This window comes from Carex rostrata, chromosome 22, assembly GCF_964058835.1.
Source record: "Carex rostrata chromosome 22, lpCarRost1.2, whole genome shotgun sequence".
NCBI lineage: Eukaryota > Viridiplantae > Streptophyta > Magnoliopsida > Poales > Cyperaceae > Carex > Carex rostrata.
The window spans coordinates 3,611,907-3,634,399 of NC_135939.1; the positions used below are offsets into that span (position 1 = coordinate 3,611,907).

General features: G+C 31.9%; 1 protein-coding gene across 2 annotated transcripts; it reads right to left on the reverse strand.

The window, feature by feature from the left end:
* On the reverse strand, positions 1 to 6,820 carry LOC144574389 (serine/threonine-protein phosphatase 7 long form homolog). Of its 2 annotated transcripts, XM_078324348.1 has the most exons (4): positions 5,152 to 6,820; positions 4,044 to 4,420; positions 569 to 1,934; positions 1 to 489 (listed from the first exon to the last, which is right to left on the reverse strand). In XM_078324348.1, exons 3-4 carry the CDS (start codon positions 1,919 to 1,921, stop codon positions 238 to 240), a joined length of 1,605 nt encoding a protein of 534 aa, XP_078180474.1. In that variant the 5' UTR covers positions 1,922 to 1,934; positions 4,044 to 4,420; positions 5,152 to 6,820; the 3' UTR covers positions 1 to 237. The 2 variants fall into 2 exon arrangements, with proteins under 2 accessions (XP_078180474.1, XP_078180475.1); XM_078324349.1 differs by lacking the exon at positions 4,044 to 4,420.
* Positions 6,821 to 22,493: the final 15,673 nt, after the last annotated feature.

The following is a 22,493-nucleotide window of genomic DNA, read 5'->3' on the forward strand; positions in this document are numbered from 1 at the left end:
TTTATATAGACTTACGAAAAAGCAAGCCTATAAATACTAAATATCCAAAATATCATCAAAGCCACACAACCAACAAGTCAATTATTACAATAGCACAAATTCTCCAAACAATAAAGTTCAACAAACAAAAGATAAAAAACATAAAGTACTCACTAAATCAGACTGACAAATAACAAATTCAACACCATGAAACCTCTTTCCTGTTTATCTTTACAATACTAAGTAAAAGTAAAACCTTCAGCCTCCCCTTGCTCGGCGATTTGATGGTTCTGGTTCGTCATCATGCACAGGCGCAACAGCCGGCTGCTGGATCAGTGCATTGTCTAAGGCAGCAAAGATGTTGTACTCACCATTAACAGGTTCAAGGAGATCCTTTATAGCTTCCTTGCAACTATGCAGTAAATCACGACCAAACGCTCTCGTTTCCGTATCAGCCACATCTTGGAATCTCTCGATAATACTTGCTGCAATCTGCCTTAAACTTTTGGCCTATCACATAAAAATGAAACTGTTAAGTCCTGACAAAAGAAGTAAAGAGTAAAAGATGAGAGAACTTAAGGGATCATACTGAGCTGTATGTATTCGGTACACCATTTGGATTTTGGAGATACAAAATGGAAGCATTAGAAAACCATCGCATGTATTGCTCATGCTGAGATGAATCATATGGCCTTGGGTCAACCAAACACATGTCCTCTCGATTTCTCCAGCATTGCAAGTACTCTCGATGTATCTTGGGCCAATTCTCACCAGTACCATTTTGCATGTCATGCAGTGATTCTACCGTGTCCCGGAGAGCTGGTGGGATTTGTTGGTATCGGCCGAATTGGCGTGAAACTCTTCCTGGATTGTACATCTCAACAATCCAGAAGTGAATTAACGGAGCTGTGGTTCTCCACAAGTAATTACTTTCTGAACATATTGGTGGGAGCAAATGCATCTTGTCCACATATGGGCACCATTTCACATTCCCATCATTCAATTTATCGATCTCCACGCGATATGAGTCTTGAACTCTGCAAGTCACGTGATCTGCAAACTGCTTGTACCCAAACCAGCCGAAACCAAGTGGAGGTCTTAGGTTTAAATCCTCGCCACCAAGTTGAGGCTCTGCAACATTTCTTCGGTACCTTGGACGCCCCATTGGGAGCCTTTCCCAAGACCAAAGTTGCAGTAATAAAACTGATCCCCCGAATTGCTTCCGTTCTGGCTTAGTTCCTAAGCAAAGTTCTTTGTATAGATATGCCAGCACGCCACTTCCCCAACTATATCTCCCGGCTCTCTCAAAATCAGCAAGAAGCGGGAGGTATATAGCAGAGATGGAGTCCCCTGAATGATCAGTGAACAAAAGGGAGCCAATAAGCATTAGCATATATGCCCTTGCATACTGCTGCACCACGACATCAGATGCATCTTCAGGACATGCAGAGAAAGTCTCACTCAACCATGAAATATTAATGGCCACTCTGCTTCTTGGTCGAAATGTGCTATTCTCTACTCTCTTTCCGAGCAAGGATTCCACCACAACTGACCAATTACGATCTGTTCGGAGACAAAGTGGGTCCCCATCAACCCGCAACCCTAAAAGAACAGCAACATCTTCAAGTGTGATTGTCATCTCCCCAACTGGGAAATGAAATGTGTGCGTCTCCTGACGCCATCTCTCCACAAGAGCACTTATAAGTGCATGATCTGCGGGTATGTGCCCGATTTGGTGAACGCCAAAAAGACCAGCTTGAATCACATATTCCTCATAACGATGATCATATGGTACCTTTTTTTTAATCATGTGTTTACGGGTCAATAGCGGCTTAAGGAACCTGTCTTCAAGTACATGTTGAGATCTATGGTCCGGCTGTAATTCAACCAGTTCATCATTTGGTTCACGAGGTCGTTTCACCCCAGATGTAGCATTCTCCATTTTGACAATGTCCCTGCAACATTTGCAGTGTTTTCTGTTATAGCTGTCTTACATATTCTTTAGACCAGCAATGAAGTACATATCAAATAAGAGATTAGAAGTAAATAAGCGCAGTCAAAGTATTACGAAGCCTTCTTGATATAAAATCAATATGTGTTATTTAATGATAGTATTATTGCCTTGAAAAGATGTACAGCTTACACAATTTTTTAGGTTTCTTCTGGAAAAAAATGCGTAGTAAATTAAACCTTGTTTTACACTATTGGAGCAATACACTAACTGCAAAATGGCCACTGCCACTACTTCAACTAGGCAACCTCAAACATCTTTCATCCTTGCAATTGGCAACTGTAAATATTTCAATGTAAATTTTGTCTTTTTTAAGCAGGATAGTGAGAACTATTCAATTTAGACAACTTTTTCTCAAAACTACTGAAGATCTATATCTAAGAAAATGCTTACTGTAGAAGATCTACTAATTACTTTTAACAACTCTACTTCGTTTTGGCAACAACTAATATAGGAAATGATTATCTATGTGACATATTAAAGTTATTTGCTTTCTTTGTTCTTAAAGAGCCAACAAAAGAACATTTATCAATATAATCAATTTAAACATCAATATTTAAGGGCAAGGACACGCAGATCCAATATAATATTGTCCACGTCAAATTTTCCAAAATTATTTTATTCTATCAACAAATTCAAAGAATATATCTTCCTCAAAACAAAGCATTAGACTAATTTCCTACAAGCTCTTAATTTTGCCAGAATTAAAAAACTTTCTCAACGTAAATTATGCCTTCTTAGATGAACTACTATATTTCTGCACACTCATCATATGTTCTTTTATATGAAAGTAGAGGTTAATGATGTAACTACTTTGATCTCACAGTTTATTCAATTAAATTGCTATCTGAGCTCTCCATTAAATTGTTATAATTTTAATACACACGCAAAAAGCTGAAACTCTAGCCAAGCTATTAAATTGTTATCTAAGCTCTCCATTAGATATGTAAAATATGAGTGAGTCTATGGTACTATGCATATCACGGGTTGGTCCGTGCTACGGCTCAATATTTGAGTTTTTCAAAATCCTAATGGTCGATCCGAACCTTTCATCTTGTTCTCCATATTAATATGTGTTTGGAGACCAAATTTTACATTTTTTGAAATTTTTATACTATTTTTTTAGATATTTAGAAAATCACTTGATCTGAAAATTCTGGACCATCCAAAAACAGTGATATTCAATAAATCTAAAAAAATAGTAAAAAAATTTCAAAAAATGTCAAATTTGGTCTCCAAACACATATTAATATGGAGAACAAGATGAACGGTTCGGATCGACCATTAGGATTTTGAAAACTCGAATATTGAGCCGTAGCACGGACCAAATCGTAATATGCATAGTACCATAGATTCACTCATAAAATATAGTAGTAGAACATCAATGAATTAATCAATTAAAAGCTTCTTATCAAAATAGTGAGGATCCAGAGATGGTAACTCCATATATAAAACTTTATGCTGTTAAATTGTTATCTAAGCTCTCCATTAGATAAGTAAAATTCAGTAGCAGAACATTAATGACATAATCAATAAAAGAGCTTCTTATCAAAATAATGAGGTTCCATAGATGATAACTCTATAGAAATGAATTACGAAAGGTAAGGCTATCAGATCGAAGTGATTGAGGAAAAATAACATGACGATTACAATAAAGCCATCAAATCAGTGAGATTTGGTTTAAATAACTTTAAAATTAAAGGATAATATCGTCAAATTGATAAGATCGATACGATCGAGGAACAAAATATATAATTTATATTTGTCCATCTGATTTGTGAGATCTAAAACAAAAAAAAGGTCTACTAACAAATTCTAGTTTAAAATATCATCCAAATATGGCTAGATCTAAATAAACAAGGTTGCCTTTTCTAAAATATTAATCAAATATGATTAGATCTAAAAGAATATCGGTCATAACAAAACTACAAATGTATAAATGTGCAAAACAACATAACTAAGAGCAGTGAAGTTCATAAAAAATACCTAAGAAAGGACATAACAATTCAACAACTATACTAGAGAACCTTAGATCAACATGGAAAAAATGTACCTGAATTTTCAGATTCAACCTAGCGAAGGAGAAAAGCTTGTATTGTAGATCTAGAATTTGAAGATAGAAGAGTGGACAAGTGGAGGAAGGAAATAAGGCGAGAAGGGGTTTGGACACAATATGATGCAAGAATTAATTGCTTGAAGATATGGTGAATAGAATCTCACAAGAGAAAAAAAAGGAACTTTCACCCGATGGCCACAATAATTTAATTTGTGCATTTGAGCCGTACGATTGAAATCTCACTTGATAAATATGAGGTTTCTCTTCCGAGCGATGATTTGCTAAAGATATTTTTTATGGAAAGTGAGAATGGCAATAGGCCGGGCTAGCATATCCTGCCCATAATGATATCGAGTCCAAGAATTCCTATCGAACTGAAAAAATATTAACTTCAGGAGTGAGTCTATGGTAATATGCATATTACGGATCGATCTGTACTATAGATCCATATCTCTATTTTTAAAGTTCAAACAGTCCATCTAAACCGTTAAACACCATCTTCATATGGAAATGTACTTAGAGACCTGATCCTATTATGGGTTTGAACCAAAATTTGATAGTCAATTAAAGTACATTTTCACCGGCCTGCATGAAATCTAGGCTCCGCCTGTTGTCTTAAAAATTTACAGCATGTGGTTTGCCTATTCATTATCTTTAACTAAGAACCATACAATTAAGCACCAAACTGAATACCACTAAGTAATGGCATTATTTTTTAGCATGTCTACTTTAATCATACAATGCATAGAACTTGGTCCACTCCATCACTACATTAAACCCATTAGAATACATTACAACATTCATATTACTTAATAATGAACTAATAAAAAATTAAATAATATGCAAGCAATTTATATACTTAATAATAACAATACTAATAATACTAATAACGACAACAATAACAATAATAAAAGGCAACATTAAATCATATTACAAGGTGGGACAGGCTAGTGGGCCAAACTCTTAAGCCCAAGTCCCCCCCCCCCCCCCCCCCAACAATAGCTTTGTGTAAGGTTTCGGTTAGAGTTACAGTTCAATTTCAATTCAATCAATTCATCACTATCTAGGATCCATGTGTAAAATTAAATCTAAGATAAGAGTTTACCACTAACAGAGCAGCAAAGACTTCAAGTGCTAGTGTAAGCTGCAATTTTCTTCTATTACTTGTGTGCCAGACATATGCAGTTAGCAACCATGTCTCTACCAGTATCCACATGAACAAACAGATTCAAATACAACTGTGAGTCGGAGTGCTGGCACCGAACAAACAGCCCCTTCCTCACTCTGTCTTTTGGAACATGTGAATTCAGATGGATTGATTAAAATTCGAATTGCTACTGCATATATATAACAATATGCACCAGTTCGTGTATACATGTTTCGTCGCACCAATTCAGATGCACCCATTCACAGATAGTGCAGAAATTCAGCCCATAATCTATGCAGCCCAATATAGTATAATCCATATTTAATTTCAGAAATTAAACTTATCAATTTCAGCCCAAAATAACTAGGCCTGTATGACATTTCCATCACATTGCCCATTAAACATCGAGCCAGGCTACCTGTCGGGCCAAGTAGGCTGAGTGTACTTATCTGGGGCTAGGCTTAATTATCTTCTCTAATCATGATGATGATTGATAAAAATCAACTTGAATAAAAACTATGTGATTATAAGTAGTATATTATTGACCGCAGAAACTTTTTGTTTTGTTGTTTCATGGATCCATGTTATGATGTTGCAAAAGAACCTCTGCTATTGTACTAAACTGGAAACACATATTACTTTTGGCAGACTGATATTTTAAGTTTAACCACAAAAAATTGTTTTTGTTAAAACAATAAATTCTAAATTCTAAGAACTGGTCTTGACCATAATATAAGAAACTGCTTTAGCTATTGGATTTGGTGCAGAGATGCTTATTGTAAATGTATGATTCTACAATTATGTAATCCATACTCTCCAATATAATCTCATGGCCCACATTCAAAGTTTCATTCTTTGGAGGCCAGATATTGCCAAACCATGCATTAATGGCAGAAACTTAATATGCTGTTCTAACTTTGGTATTTTCATTCAACATAAACATTAAAAATAAATGACATTCCTCGAAGCTCTATCTAGTTGAAGAGGCATTGTTACTGAAATTTACATGAAAATATTTATGTGGCATTTAATTTTGGATATTAGTAGAAAGAATATATGATACTTACTAGTAGGTACCAGTTGCCGGCTGGTACAGTAGAATTTATACTTTGTTTCGGTTAGTTGAGGAGATGAACTGTAATTCTGTTTTGTAATCATTCTGAGAAGAGTTTCAGCAGCTTGGAACTCTATTCAGATATAACTGATCTATGGTTTCTAATGAAAAAGGTGGGTTTCCCATACTTTCTTCCAAAAAAAAATATATGATACTTACTAGATTTGGAAGAACAAATACCTGCAAAGAAAGCATGTGATAGATTTCTTTATAAGCATTTGTTCATAGATCAAAGTGTGAAAAAACAACTTCTTACATACCTCTCCCCTACCGCACCATGTGTATGCCAACCAAAGCAAACCCTCAATAGAGCTCAAGAATTACCCCACCTCCACCTCACCTCCCTCCATGATCTCCAAGCCCAACACCATTTCCTTGCTGTTCAACCCAGTGCATAAAACAAGTATAGTGGAGATATTGCGGTAAATCTATCTCTCAGACATTTCATCGAACAGGTAACGTGCATAGATTCTTACACAAGGATAGTCAGAACTAGAAACAAACATTGTGAGTGAGTGGAACTGTGGAAGGCCTTTCTAGTGGATTGATGTATGCTAAGCTCTCGATGGAAGTCGAAGCGTTCCATAGCGAATGGGAAGGAGCAGTACAGATAGTGTTGCAAAGTGAACCAAGAAAAGATTATAAAAATTAGGTTATGTTGATCAAGTTAACTGTTGCGTTGTTACGTTTTGGCGAAGATGAACAAAGAGGAGGGAAATGCTGTCGGTAGAGCCTAGAGGCGCAATGAGAAGGTGAAACTTGCTTTTGTCTATATCACAGATTCAGTCAATTTTGTTGACTGTCTATGTAGTACTGGGTTGATAATTAGTATTCAAGACTCAGTTGGGCCCAATTCAGCCTCATGCATGGTCCAGTTATTCCAAAATCAATCTAACGATTTCCAATCTAAAGTAACGGGGATTCAAATCGTGTAAATCTTGGCCCATTGTTTTTGAAATTATTGGAATTGTTCTCTAGGATTGGTAAGATACAACTAGCCAGTCAAGTGTAAATCTTTCGTCGTCTCCACTTATTTACTAAAAATAAATAGCAGAATCTTTCAACATCACTGTAATTATTATTATTTAGTAATAGTATTTATATTGTTCATACCGATTTGGGTCAATTCATGACATGTAGGATTACGGTTGTTGGAGATGTGATGCAAATCTCTCAAGGTAATGTGTCAAGGTTATTTGAGAATATGAGCTGTTTGGAATAGAAGCTATATTTAGTGGTTAGGTCATTTGGAATAAGTTATTTGGTATCCGGTTGTGTTATAATAGCTAGAATAGGGAATTCAAACTTTCTATCTTATTAAAATAAGTTATTTAACGATTTTGAAATATAGTTATTCTAATAAAACAAACAATAGCTATTCTAACTATTCTGATTTTGCAACCAAACATAACAGTGGTCATGCCATAATTGATTTCTCTATTTGATCATTCTTCATTATTTTATAATCATCAATGTTATTGTAAAAGTTTACTGTTCAATTGCTTGATTATTGTTTAATATTGGTAAATAAAAATCAATATTCCATTATGGAGCTTAATCGTGGTGATTTGCAACAAAATGGTCGCATCCATTTTTGTTGAAGTAGACAGGAAACTGTTGAAATGTCAGAAGAAAAATCAGAGACTGAGATTTTGCGTGTGGAGGTAATGTACTTTTAGTAAATTATACATTTCTTTCTTTTTATGTTGCTGCTGTTTCTTTATTCAGCGTCAGCTGTGTTGCTTCAAGTAGGTAAATATGTGACTATTTAGTATTTATCACGCATTAAAAGCAGTCGTAACGATTTTCTTGGGCAAATACTGAAGAATATTCTTAGGCATTTTATATTTGGAGCAGGGTTCAAAATTTCAAATGACTCAATCAAATGAAGGCAAAACAGTCAATTCAAACCATTGCAAATATTCTCTATATTAAAATGTGTTTGGAGATCAAATTTTATATTTTTCTAATGTTTTTTCATAGTTACAAAACTATTATTTTTGGATGGTCCATAATATTGAAAAAAACAATGATTTTATACCTATTTAAATAAATAATTCAAAAATATATATATAAAATTTGATCTCCAGCCACATTTTAATGTGGAGATCATGTTGAGCGGTTTTGATCGATTATTTGAGCTTTAAAAATAAAAAATAAGAATATGAGACACGAATGAGAGGCATTTAGAGCCTATTATTATATTTGATGTCTTTACTCTTTTTTTTTGTTTGGTTACCTTAATCTGTTAATTATATCTGTATAGAAACATCGGTGTCTAAATGCAGGGGCGGAGCTATAGTGCTGAATTTTTTTTTTTTTTTTTTTGGACTAGGTTCTTCAATAGATCTTGCTTATATTTGTTTTTATTTAATTTTGTATACTTCTGGATTCAATTCGGAGTAGCGATTGTTAGTTCATTCTTCAGAGATGGATGTGTGAGTCGTTTAATCTAATTGGAGAAGAAATATATTTTTAAATCTTTGTTTAATTCGGAGTAGTGATTCCCTCCGTCCAATTGATACTAATTGTTTTAGAAATTACAAGTAATTTTTTTAGTAATTTTGGTATCAATTAGTAATTTAGAAATTACAACCGATTCAATAGGCAGATATGCAATTTGATAGGCAAGTAGAGGCAGAAAGAAAATTAAGAAAGAAAATTATGAAGACGATTCGAATCCCAACCCGTTCAATGGTACAATATTGGTATCATACTGCTCCTATCTGTGTCTCTTTTCTAATTTCTAGTTTAATTGGGTTCAGGTCTGGTCCATGGTCATGCTTGTGTTATAACACAGGTGCGCTTTCACGGGGAGGAAACAATTTAATTCACGCGTTGTCCAGCCAAAATTCGGTCAAAGATACATTACATTTTCAAATTTCTGAACACAACCTATTTTTTTAATGCAAATTTTTCGCAAAGCAGCTATGAAGGATTTACTTTTCCACTATTTTCCAATATTTAGAAGGTCTAGAGTTCAAAGCTAAGTACTGCACTTTTAATACTATATCTGTGCATGTAAGTGAATGGCTGAAATCTGTAACAATTGCCTACGGGCACTATCTGACAAAAAAAAAAAAAAAAAATTCGCAAAGGCTTGTTGCGTATATTGAACTCTGATTAAAGATCAACGGAAATTTTGAGGAGCATCATAAAAAGGGGGAGGTGAAAAATACTGGTAAAATTTAACGGAGTAGTTTTAGCTTCATGCAGCGCACGGACTATAGAATCAAATCAGTATTGTTGCCTATAGTGCACTGCATGAAGTCAAAACTACTCTGTTAAAATATTTACCCAAAAATACGGGAATCTCTTTTACATAGAACATGGATGCATCATATAATTTATTCTTTATATTTACATGCGCAAAGAAGAAAAACTAAACCCAAAACCTAATAACTAGAGAAGAACCAAGAGTTCTTCCAACGTAACATCTAATAGCGTCAATTAATTACAAGAACCAAAAATCAAAAGTAAGATAATTTCTATTCAGTCTGCAACAGAGATTGCTCTTTGGCCAATTCCAACTGGTCTGACCTGACTGAGTCGAGAAGCCGACAGTTGCCGACTTATTTCCCGCAAAACCGGTCTCGTCTCGAGTGGAATTGACTGTCGCAACTGCTCTTTGGCCTTCTCTTCTTCTTGCTTCAGCTTTCTTACTTGACTATGTACCGGTTGTACCTGTTGTGATACTGTTCCCTCCATTTCTTTTGTCTTTACCTCTGTTGTGTTTTCCTCAATTGAAAAATGGATTGCTCCTGTCATGTCTTTGGAACAAAGATAGCCTCTCTCTCTTTTTTTTTATGTTTCTTGGTGTTTTGTGAATCAGGGGATTTTATAGAGGGAGGAATCCGTGTCCTCCATTAATACACCGACTGCAAATGTATGAAATTCACAAATTAGTCCTATAAAAAGTTGCAAATTATAAACTGCATGGCGTAATTTGTTTTCCTATCGAAATTTTTATTATACCCTTTCAAAAAAGAAATAAACCAAAACACTCTAAATTATGAGGAATTCCACATCTATCCGGGCCGCAAGTCAATATGCAACCTCATTCTTAGAGGGATACATATTGGTTTGGAAGTCCCTCAAAATATAAATACATTTAATATTACATTTTTTGGCTTTTGGGAGCCGCAGATTGACTTGGCAGCCCTAGTAGATGTAAATTTTCTCAAAATCAGAGTGTTTTAGTTTTTTTTTTTATTATGGTATAAATAGAAATTTTAGATTTTCCTATGTGTCACAGGTACTATAAAGAATGACTAGAGCTCAGAGGACTTGAGGTCAACAAAATAAAGCAAGACTAGGGAGAAAAATCAAATTTGGTTCTTTGATTAATAAAACATATATGATGTAACTTATATTTTAGAGCAATGCTCCACTATATTATACATATTATAAAAAAATAGTAATAGGAATAAGTCGGAAATTATTTGTTTTGCTTTATAGACTAGTTCTTAATTCTTAATAAGAAAATATTCACTGATAATAATAGAATAGATAAAAATACTTTTATATTCTTATATTTGATTTTCAGAAACCTTGATAATTAGAGGCGGACCCACATGGTTCCCGAGGGTAGCTGTCTTCCTTAGATTTTGAGTTTTAGTAGAGATTGGAACGTTCCGATCGACTTTGTTCTTTCCTAGAAACTTTTTTGTCCTTCTCTGAATGTTTAATTTGTAATTCGAGTTAAACTTAGGGTTAAAATTAAAATAATTTTTTTGAATTGGTTCAAAACTTCAAATTGTGAACAAGTGCTATCTATATGCATACACAAAATTAGTATAAAAATTAGGTATATGTATACATTGCCATAATTGTGTATCAGTGGTAGTTGGGCAGCAACATTTTGCCTAATTAAAAAGCATTATCATTTGAATTGCTTGTATTGCACTTAACTGAAAATAACAAAAGATAAGAGGGTAGAAAAAAGAAAAGGAAAGAAAAAAGGTCGGTAGGAAATGAGAAATAGCGTGAAATGTGAAATAACACTATTTGGAGAGAAGTAGTTTTCAACCGTTGAGAAAGAAACAGGGCATGCCCCAACCGCTTCTAAATTATTTCATTATCTCATCTAAAGACTTTTGTCAAAAAAAAAATCTCATCTAAAGACTTGTTGTTTCTTTTTTTAAAATAGTTCTTTGAAGATTTCATTTGGCCATTTCAAACAGAAATATAAAAAAGTGGATGGCAAGGAAGCGTCACGAATACTTGATTTGAGATAATTATACATTATTTAAATCATTAAGATTTATTCATATATACAAAAAAAATAATAATAAATGGTCTACTAGTAGTCAAGGATTTTTTTTTTTAATTTTACACATTTTTGAAAAGAAAATGATGAAATAGGATATTTGCAGGGGCGGACACACAGTCCCGGAGGGCAGTTGCCTCCTTGTATTTTGAATTTTAGTGGAGATCGGGCGTTTCAATTGACTTTGTCCTTTTTTGAAAAAAATTCCGTCCCCCTCTGAATGTTTAATTTGTAATTCGGGTTAAATTTAGAATTAAAATTAAAATAATTTTTTTAAATTATGAAAGTATTGAAAAGTATAAGTTAAAATATTACTTTTTATCGATTATTTAATTAGTTAATGAATTTAAATGCAGTTAGTTATTTAAATCTGATTCGATATTTTTTTAAACGTCTGAGTCCGGCCTTGAATATTTAATTATCTTTCCACCATTGCAATGAACCCAATTCTCCTTCGACAACTTCTTTAATATTTCCTTGTTATTATCGGATGATCTCTGACCATTATTATACTAAGAACATACTGTAGCATTTCCATTTGAAATCTACAATATAGAAACAGGGACATTTGTCAAAAAAAAAAAAAAAAAAAAAAAATCCAATTTTCAGTTTGTGGCTTATAAGGGTTGATATTTCTAACATATGACAAAATCATAAATTTTTAGGAACCGTAATGTTGAATAATTTGACTTGTGGGTCCCTCTGCTTCTATTCTAACTTTGACAACCAAACAAACATCATCTTCTTTAATTTCGACTAGACCTATTCATTAATTAATTTAGGTGGAAGATCACAAAATCACTATATGATTCTGTAGTGATTTTTTTTTTTTTTTTTTGTTAAGAAAGAGGAAGCACAGTTGGTTAAAAGAAAAAATTTAGAATTGTTAGTTATTTAAAAGTCGAGAGTTTAATTCTCTCATACAGTTTCGTAGTCTCTATAAAGATTCTCAAAAAAAGATATTTATTTTTGTTAAGGCAAATTTCTATGGCTGCCTTTACAATTATTTGAGTATAGATGAAAATGTATATCGGAATATATGTCTTTTGAATTAATGTGAGAATATTAATGGTTCGATGTTTTAAAATTTAGCGAGAGGTCGCAATTGAAATCCAGATTGATTTTTTTTAATATTAATATTAAATAGTTTGTTAACTTGATCTTTATTTTTTACTCAAAAAAAAAAATATATTTTTTAAGCTTCTCACATTCTTGTTAAATGAGCTGACATGAATTGAGGGATTGTCTTGTATTAAAATAGGCATTATACAGTATATACTTATTTATATTTATATATATAGATGTTGGCTAATATCAAAATATTTATTTTCTGATATATTGTCATTTCAAATTTATAATCTCTATATTTATTTTTCCACAAAATAAAAAAAATAAACAGTGAAGGTCCCAAAGTTATTTTACATCTATTGATTTTCAAATAAATTTTCATAACTCTTTGAACTTTTATAAACTAATAAACTATAAAGCTTACAAAAATTAATATAAACGCACACCAATTATGCAACCCATATGATGGTTAAAACGTTTAAACTCACAATTAACAAATAATTTCATGAACTCGCAAAATATTATATTGAGGTAGGGGTGTAAACAGAATATGGATCGGATATTAGACAGATACGGACACAAATCGAATATTAAACGGATAGAGATACGGATATTTATTTTTTACAACCGTGAATAACATAAATTTTTTCATAATATATTTTAAACTATAACATATATATTTACTATTCGACTAATTAAAATTTAAAACTATATGTATCCGTATTTAATTTTTAAATATACGGTCGAATAATATAATATTTGATCTGTTTGCACGCCTAAATTGAGAATGTGACGTGGCGGATCATCACAAATGTAAAAGTTAAAATTGAACACGCAATTGTCACAAGTAAAATAGTGTCTGTCAAAATTAAAATAAAATCCACCGTGTCTAAATTAAAGAATTGCAAATCAGCAAGCGTCATAAATGCTAATGACACGATCGACACGATCATTATATTTTGATTGGACTAAGTAAACACACCTGTTGGCTGTTGCGGACTTGCTAAAGCTACGACGCGTAAGCAGCAAAAAAATATATATATCATTTCTTCTTTTCAGACGGTCTAAAGTCTAAACAATTTATGTTCACAACACATGAGTCAATAAATATGACTTTGCACAAGTAACCTTTATAGAAATTTCCCAAATAAAGAAAAAAAAGTAAACAAAATAGACCGTGGTTTTTATTTTACTGAGGAGAGATTCAATTACACTCTTTTTTGGTAATACCGAATTACATTCTTCAGTTTCAAAGTTTTCAAATTCTAAATAGTCGATCCAAATCGTTCAACATAATGGATATGTTAAAATGTACTTGCATATCAAATTTTACATATTTTGAAATTTTTTTACTATTTATTAAGTATTTAACAAAATCGCTATATTTATACCGTTGAATTTTTGTACCCATCTTAATAAATAGTAAAAAAATTTAGAAAAATGTAAAATTTGATATGTAAGCATATTTTAACATATCCATCAAGTTGAACAGCTTGGATCGATTGTTTGAATTTTGTAAACATAGGGTGTAATCCGGTGTCACCGAAAAAATGTGTAATTGGATCCTCTATTTTACTTGTTTTGTTTTGAAACAAAGCCGATAGATACGAGAATTTTTTATTTATAGAAAATATTTTGAAATAATAGAGAAACGAGAAAAAATATCTTGAAATTTTAGTGTATAGAAAGATCGGTAAAAAAATTACTCATCAAAAAGCTTTTTTCTTTTTCTTTTTTCAAATTGCTTTGGATTCTCTGTGGCTTTCATCCTGTGAAAAAAGATTGAAGTCGGAAGAAAATTGTTATAGAGAATCCAAACCAACTAGAAAAAAGAAACAATGATACTTTGAATCGGTAAAAAATTCTCCAATGCGAAGTTTGAATGGTGAAATCTTTATCAATCCTTCTATGCAAAAAAAAAACCTAAGATATTTTTTCTCTTTTCATTATTATTTTATAATATTTTATATAAAATAAAAAAAATCTCGTTGGATACGAGCGTATCAAAAATTTGTAGTATTTCTCACTTTTTTCTTTATTTTACTTATTGAGAAAAGCATTTGTAATTATTGATTATTTTATTTATTTACAAATAGACAAATGGATTTAAACAAAACAAGCATCTTGAGGGTTGGAATTTTGAAAAACAGTTCCACTGAGGTAATGACACTGCTATTTTTGAAAATTTCAACATTCAACATGCTTGTTTCGTTTAAATCTATTTGTTTATTTCTAAATAAATAAAATAATCCTAACTATTGTATAAAAAAATTTCGTTTCTCTCGTTCAGTAATAAATTTATTCTTTTTTACTTTATTTTTTTTTTGCTTTAAAATTTATATAGGGTTCACACTTTGAATGGACCGGTAACGAATAAAAAGATAAATCCAATATTTAATGAGATTTTTGAGTAATTTTTTTTATTAATGGACAAAATTATTATCCAAAAATATTTTTGTTCTAGTGACTGTCTCTAATAAAGGAGATTTGAATTCATCATATTTAGGGCAACATAGAAATTTGACCTAGTCAAAATATTATATCGTGTAAACCACATCAATCTTAATCACTCTTTGCCATCAACAAACAAGAAAAGGAGACCCCCCAAAAAAAATAGCAGCCTGCTTCAACTTAAAAAGTTGACCCATGAAAGTTTTATTCAAAATTTAAGGAAAGCAGCCTGCTTGAGCTTCAGAGATTAATTTCCTCCCCAAAACTCATTATCAACATTTTCAATTTCCTCTGTGGGATTATATATATATATATATATAGAGGCTGTGACTAATTTGCTGTCGGCAGCATTTCTGCCGGCGGTGCTACCAGTCTTTTTTTTATTTTGTGATGTTCAAACAACAAATTCAAACCGTTAAATGTTTAATCTATATTATAATCTACTTGGAGACCAAATTTTATATTTTTTGAAATTTTTTTTACTATTTATTAAGCTGGTGTGAAAACCGCTGATTTCAATGCTGCATAAATTTACTGAAAATAGCGGTTTTCAAACTAGCTTAATAAATAGTAAAAAAATTCCAAAAAATATAAAATTTGGTCTCCAAGTAGATTATAATATAGATTAAACATCTAACGGTTTGGATTTGTTGTTTGGACATCACAAAATAAAAAAAAAGCGGCAACACCGCCGGCAGAAATGCTGCCAGCAGCAAATTAGCCACAGCATATATATATATATATAGGAATATGCTAGCATGCTATGCATTGCATAGAGCCTCTCCATGCAACGCCTTGGATTTTGACTTTTCAAAATCCTAACGGTCGATCCGAACCATTCATCTTGTTCTCCATATTAATATGTGTTTGGGGACCAAATTTTACATTTTTTGAAATTTTTTTACTATTTCTTTAGATTTATTGAAAATCGCTGTTTTCAGCAAATCTGGACCATAAAAAAACAGCGATTTTCAATAAATCTAAAGAAATAGTAAAAAAATTTAGAAAAATGTAAAATTTGGTCCCCAAACACATATTAAAATGGAGAACAAGATGAACGGTTCGGATCGACCGTTAGGATTTTGAAAAGTCAAAATCCAAGGCGTTGCATGGAGGGGCTCTATGCTATGCATAGCATGCTAGCATATTCCTATATATATATATATATATATATATATATTTTATAAAAAGTAAAATCATTACATTTTATTATCTTAACAACTTAGACAGTCTTTGTCACCTATTTTGGACCCAAATTGTTATTGGCATCTCCTGACTCAAGTAGTCAAGTACAACCAGCTACAATTAATACTTAATAGTGATACATTAATGATCTAGCTCAATTTTGAACTAAAACATAATAACGACAAAAGGATATCCATTCTTATCATCTCTAAGCCAATCAACATGGAGTTGATATCCTCTGAGGTAACATAATATTTCTGTTTAGATCCGGACCCTCTGATCAGAATTCTGTCAATCCGATTCTAGGTGGAATACACGGTTTTCCTTTAATATTCGTACAGATTCTGATCGGACGGTCTGGATATAAACAAATATTTTTGTACCTTAGGTGATATGAATTCATCAAGATGTATGCAAACTAATGCCTCAACAGTATTTCAGTCTTGTTTGTCTCTGGGAACTAAGTTACATGCTTCAGTATCTCTCTGTTCGTTGAAGAGAAATGTCAGAGATAATGTTCCAACACTGACTGTTTATGTGGGCTTCAGCCCATTTCTTTAGGAGGAAGCCCAATTTAAAGCAAAACTCTGTTTATGTGGGCTTCAGCCCATTTCTTTAGGAGGAAGCCCAATTTAAAACAAAACTTTGTTGATGTTTTAAGCCTTAATAAAAAACAGACTCCGCTTGTGAACCGGACCAAAACCCATACATTCCGACCCACAAGGAAGCAATGCTTGCATTTGTTCAGGAATAGATGAAAAGAAGGCATATTTAATAATCAAAACTTGAATATTGGATAAAAAGTTTGAATGGAGCGAAAAATGCCACAAAGAAAAGAGTAAGAACAAAATGTTTCATTCTTTTTTTGTCTCCGAGGGAAGATCTGTTTCATTGAAAGAAAGCCAAGATTGTTACAACATTTTTTTAAATTATCATTCATCTTTGTAGCTAGAGGCAAATACAAGTTTAGTGAATGGACGTCAATGACTTCTATCTAGTTCAGAGTAAAATCTTATTGGTATTGTAAAATTGATCTCCATAAGTAGTATGAAAATTTTATATAATTGATCTCATAGCTTGATAGTCTTGTTTCACTTAGGGATGGCAACGAGCTGGTTGGTCAAGAGTTGGGGTTTAGGGTTTAGCTGACTCTCAAAAATAGCAGGGGAGGATCGTCTTCAGTTGACTCTCAAAACCGCTAATTTTATTTTGTGCTCCAATATGCTTTACATTTTTTTTTTCAAAATCTGAATAGTCAATCCGAACCGCTCAACATGATAAAATGTTCTTGGAGACCAAATTTTTTATTTTTTTTATTTTTTTTACATATGTACAATATCACTTTTTTGGATGATCCAAAACCTCCTTAAAACAATGATTTTGTATCTATCTAAAAAAATAGTAAAAAAATTCTGAAAAAATATAGAATTTGATCTCCAAGCATATTTTATTATGAATATAATATTAATCAATTCAGATTAACCGTTTGAATTTTGAAAACAAAGATAAAAAAAATGTGAAGCATATTAGAACAAAAAAATCATGATGCATTTGAACCCTCTTACCATTAAACTTAATTCCAGCCGAACTATTTTTTTTTAATAATATAATTAAATTAAAATAAAAGGTTCAAATCTTAATAGATGGTACTAGATTTGAATTCTCCAACAATAACCTCTGGAAGCCAGGTAAATTTTGGAGAAGGTGCCCTTTGGGCCGGGTGCTTGTATTAAATCCTCTAATCACAATCATTAATCATTCGTTTTTGGCGTTCTAACTTCTAAAAAGTGGCGAGGTTGCATGATGGACGCATTTTCCAACACAAATTTCCTAAATAAAGAATTATAAAATGAGGAAAGTGCTTTTTCATATGCCCACAAGATCTAATCAGGATTATTCAGGAGTAATGTTACACGAGCGGCAGTCTGTTGGCCGGGTCCCACATGATATCAGGATTGATTATAAATTTTATTTGCTTAAAATGGCTTAGTTGTCAGTATTAATAGGTGGTTCTGTTGATTTGTGTTTTGCTTATCTGTTGCTTTATGTTTGGATGTACTGAGAATAGCGTTGTTCTGATCCATCCAAACATATTCAGTTGCTATTCGAAACAGCGAAAATAGCAATGTTCTGCTATTCCTAAAAAAAAAGTCAGAATAACAATTTGTACTCTCTCAAATGTTCAATCCCTTCATTGATATTCTAAATGTTTAATCCAAACAACATTTTCGCTATTCCGAATAGCACCACATCAACACTATTCTCACACTCTTCCAAAAATCACTATTCTCATCTACTATTCTTAAATAGTAGCTATTCTATAGTGCATCCAAACGTACCATATAATTGATGGTATTATCTTGATGCTTAACTTTGCTGTAAATTCTTTTGTTTTTGTTAACTAATGGTACCAGGATTACAAATAATGCATCCAAACGTACCAACATGTAATGGTTCTTGTTAACTCTGTTGTAAATTCTTTTGTTTTTGTTAACTTTGTTGTAAATTCTTTTGCTATTCTATAGTGCATCCAAACGTACCAGTGTAATGGTACTGGGATTACAAATAATGCAATATGGTTTTTGTTTAGTAATGGAAATTGATGGGCTTATACTCACTTTTCAAATATATATATATAGAGAGAGAGAGTGGCTAAGCTCAAATCGTTTGTTCCTGGGCTCAGGAACAAACGATTCCGTTCTCTGATTTCCGAAGTTCAAACGGCCGATCCAAACCGTTAGATGTTTAATCTATATTAAAATGTGCTTGGAGACAAAATTTCATATTTTTTGGAATTTTTTTACTATTTATTAAGAGAGTTTGAAAGTCGCTGTTTTTTTATGGTGCAGAATTTTAATAAAAACAGCAACTTTCAAACCCTCTTAATAAATAGTAAAAAAATTTCAAAAAATATGAAATTTTGTCTCCAATCACATTTTAATATAAATTAAACATCTAACGGTTTGGATCGGCCGTTTGAACTTCGGAAATTGGAGAACCCAGTCGTTTGTTCCTGAGCCCAGGAACAAACGATTTGAGCTTAGCCATTCTCTCTCTCTCTCTATATATATATATATATATTCATTGATTGATAACTCACAATTTTAAATTTTTAGAAATTAAAGAGTTAATTTATTAAGAAATAGATTGATTATTTTTTCTTCAAAAATAGAGGACCAAATTGATTCGGTCTAGATAGCGGTGACCGAATTCTTGGTTCGGTCCATCACACTTGCACACGACCAGCTACATAGACTGTCCCCAATCTAAATTGAAATATTAATTTGGCCCCCTCTAAATAATATTTGAGCCTTAAGAATTTATATATAAAGGTTGGCTAATATTAAAAATTTGTTTCGGAACCGAGGTGCAACCAATTGGTTTTTCGATTTTTGAAGTTCAAACGGTTGATCCAAACTGTTAAATGTGATTTTCTATATTAAAATGTTTCTGGAGATTAAATTGTACATTTTTGAATTTTTTTACTATTTATTAAGTCAGTTTTAAAATCATTGATTTTAATAAACAGTGAAGAATTTTTGGATCATCGATTTTAAAACTTAATAAATAATAAAAAAATTCAGAAAAATATAAAATTTGATTTCCAAGAACATTTTAATATATATTAAATATTATATGGTTTGGATTGACTTTTTGAATTTAAAAAATGTAAACACCGAAACATTTATTCTACGACATAGGAGCAAAAATTTTGATATTAGCCAATCTCTTTATATATATATATATATATATATATTCAACTAGCCATTTTCTTTTCGGCCTCCATTTTCAACGGAGTTTCTTCCTCTTTCTCTCTCTTCGAAAGAGAGGGAGCCTCGATTTGAAAAACCAGAGCGGACCGAAATAATGATTGGTCATTATCTTTTCAAAAAAATTAGCGCCGTCAATCGTATAAAAGTGTGATAAATGGTGACCCGAATTATTAGTTTGATCAACCTTTATACGGGCTTAACCAATGGTTAGTTCCCGGCTATTTTCTAAAATAAAAACCATGAATTTGTTTTTAAACAAATACATTTTGTAATTTCTAAAGAGAAATTTGGATTACTCATCAATCATCATACATTCAGCGTGCATTAAAAAAATGCATGGGCTGGAGCACCTTTGCTTTGTCAGTAGTCGTGTAACTTGTAGAAACAACAAAAACTTCGTATTATCCGCATTGTTTTCTGATAGGCCAGACAGCCACAGTTGGCAATCCTCCTGTGGGCCACCTTGTTCAGATTTTGGTCTATCTATCTATGTGTGCCCACTTTTCAGAAAAATATTCACTCACGTCCTCCTTTTTATTTTTTATTTTTTTTATTTGCAAGATTATGCTTCAAATTTTGATAAGATGCGGCCATGAATCTGTTAATGTTAAGAAATAACAAACGAATTATGAATGATTCCCTAGTAAATAGATAATTCATATAATATCATTTGTAACCAAAAATAAATATATTACATATAAATTATTTGGTCTCATTATTTTTTGAGAGAATATATATTACTAATTAAATAGAACTATATAAAGTGTTATATCAAAGCAAGCTCATCATAAATTTATTTGAACGCATCATGTCATAATTATAGCAAACAAACAAATTATTATTTAAGCGCATCATGTCATAATATTTTTGACAAGATAAAAATTCAAACTTATTTAGCCGAATTCAGTGATAAATTAATTACATTTGTTCATATTGTTGCATACTTGCATTAGCTAGAAATAAGTATAATGTAGATTAATTTAGTTAATGTAGAGTTAAATTGTTATATTTTCTAGGTTGAAATTATATAAATTATAATATATATTGTTCACTTCAGTTAAATTTAGTTTTGAGTTTTAGCGTTTAGTTATTTTATTTCTAATTAATTCAGTTACATTAGTTAATTTCATTTGTAAAATTTATTTTATAGGCCTAGCTTTTATATTGTCATCCTTGATTTATTATGCTGACACTTCTTGCATTTTATTATTGTGTCACATAGATGATCAGAGGATGATGCTAATTTTGAAGATGAGAGCGGAACATGGGCGGATCTAGATATAGAATTGGATTTAAACCCATTAACTAATTAGATACTCGATAAAAAACAATGCTTTAACTTGTACTTTTCAATACTCTGACTTTATAATTTCTGATTCTGTAACCTATAATTATAGTTACAAATCATAATTTAAGAAATTTATTTTCATTTTAACTCCAAATTTAATATGAATTACAAATTAAACATTTAGATGGGAAAAAAAATTTTCAGAAAAAACAAAGCCGATCGGAACGTCCCGATTACTACTAAAATTCAAAATTCAGGCGGGAGGACAGCTGCTACCTCCCTGAATGTACATGGGTCTGCCCTTGAAAGGGAAGGTTGCTCCAAGGATGAATAGTATTATCTGATTACAGGCTAAAAGATACAATTTGAATTTGATAAAGATTGATCAATACGAGATGTTTGTGGTTAAATTGTCAATTTTGAAACTTGTCAACAAGTATCTCATCCTTGTTCAATCTTTATCAAAGTCAAACTGTGTTTTTGAGCATGTAACCATATAATATTATCAGGATCATGATAGTAGTCTCCTGAATCTGTATCACTTTAGATATATGAGGTGAAAGTATTAAATCCGAGCCGGTTTTTTTATTTGGCACGAATCTCAAAGCATATCCCCAGCATTTTTCATAGGCAACGGATTGAGTTTGGTCCGGCTAGGATTAATCTGAGCCGTTCATTTTCTTTTACATTGTACCTCAGGTACTTGAGGAGACACGGGCTTGTCTTTCCTTACATCGCAGAATTATCATCAATAAGGCCATTTTTTTTAATTAAAATTTTTGTGTAATTTTTAATGTATATGCAGTTGTGTGTTGATGTCAACGTTATGGAGGATGTAATCCAAAATTATAAACATTAAATGATCAATTAGATATGTAAAAAGATATCTTTATAAAAATATAATGTAATTACTAATATATTTATATAATAATCTATTAGTCAGATCTTTACAAAAGACAATAAACCTAATTACTATAGAACTCAGTAAATATAATAAGAGTAGGGTTAAAATGCATCATTGGTTTTGTGTCCCAACCATATCCCACGTCTTTATCAATCCGAACCGTTCATCTTGTTCTACGTATTAAAATGTGCTTAGAGACCAAATTTTATATTTTTTAAATTTTTTTTACTATTTCTTTAGATAGGTAT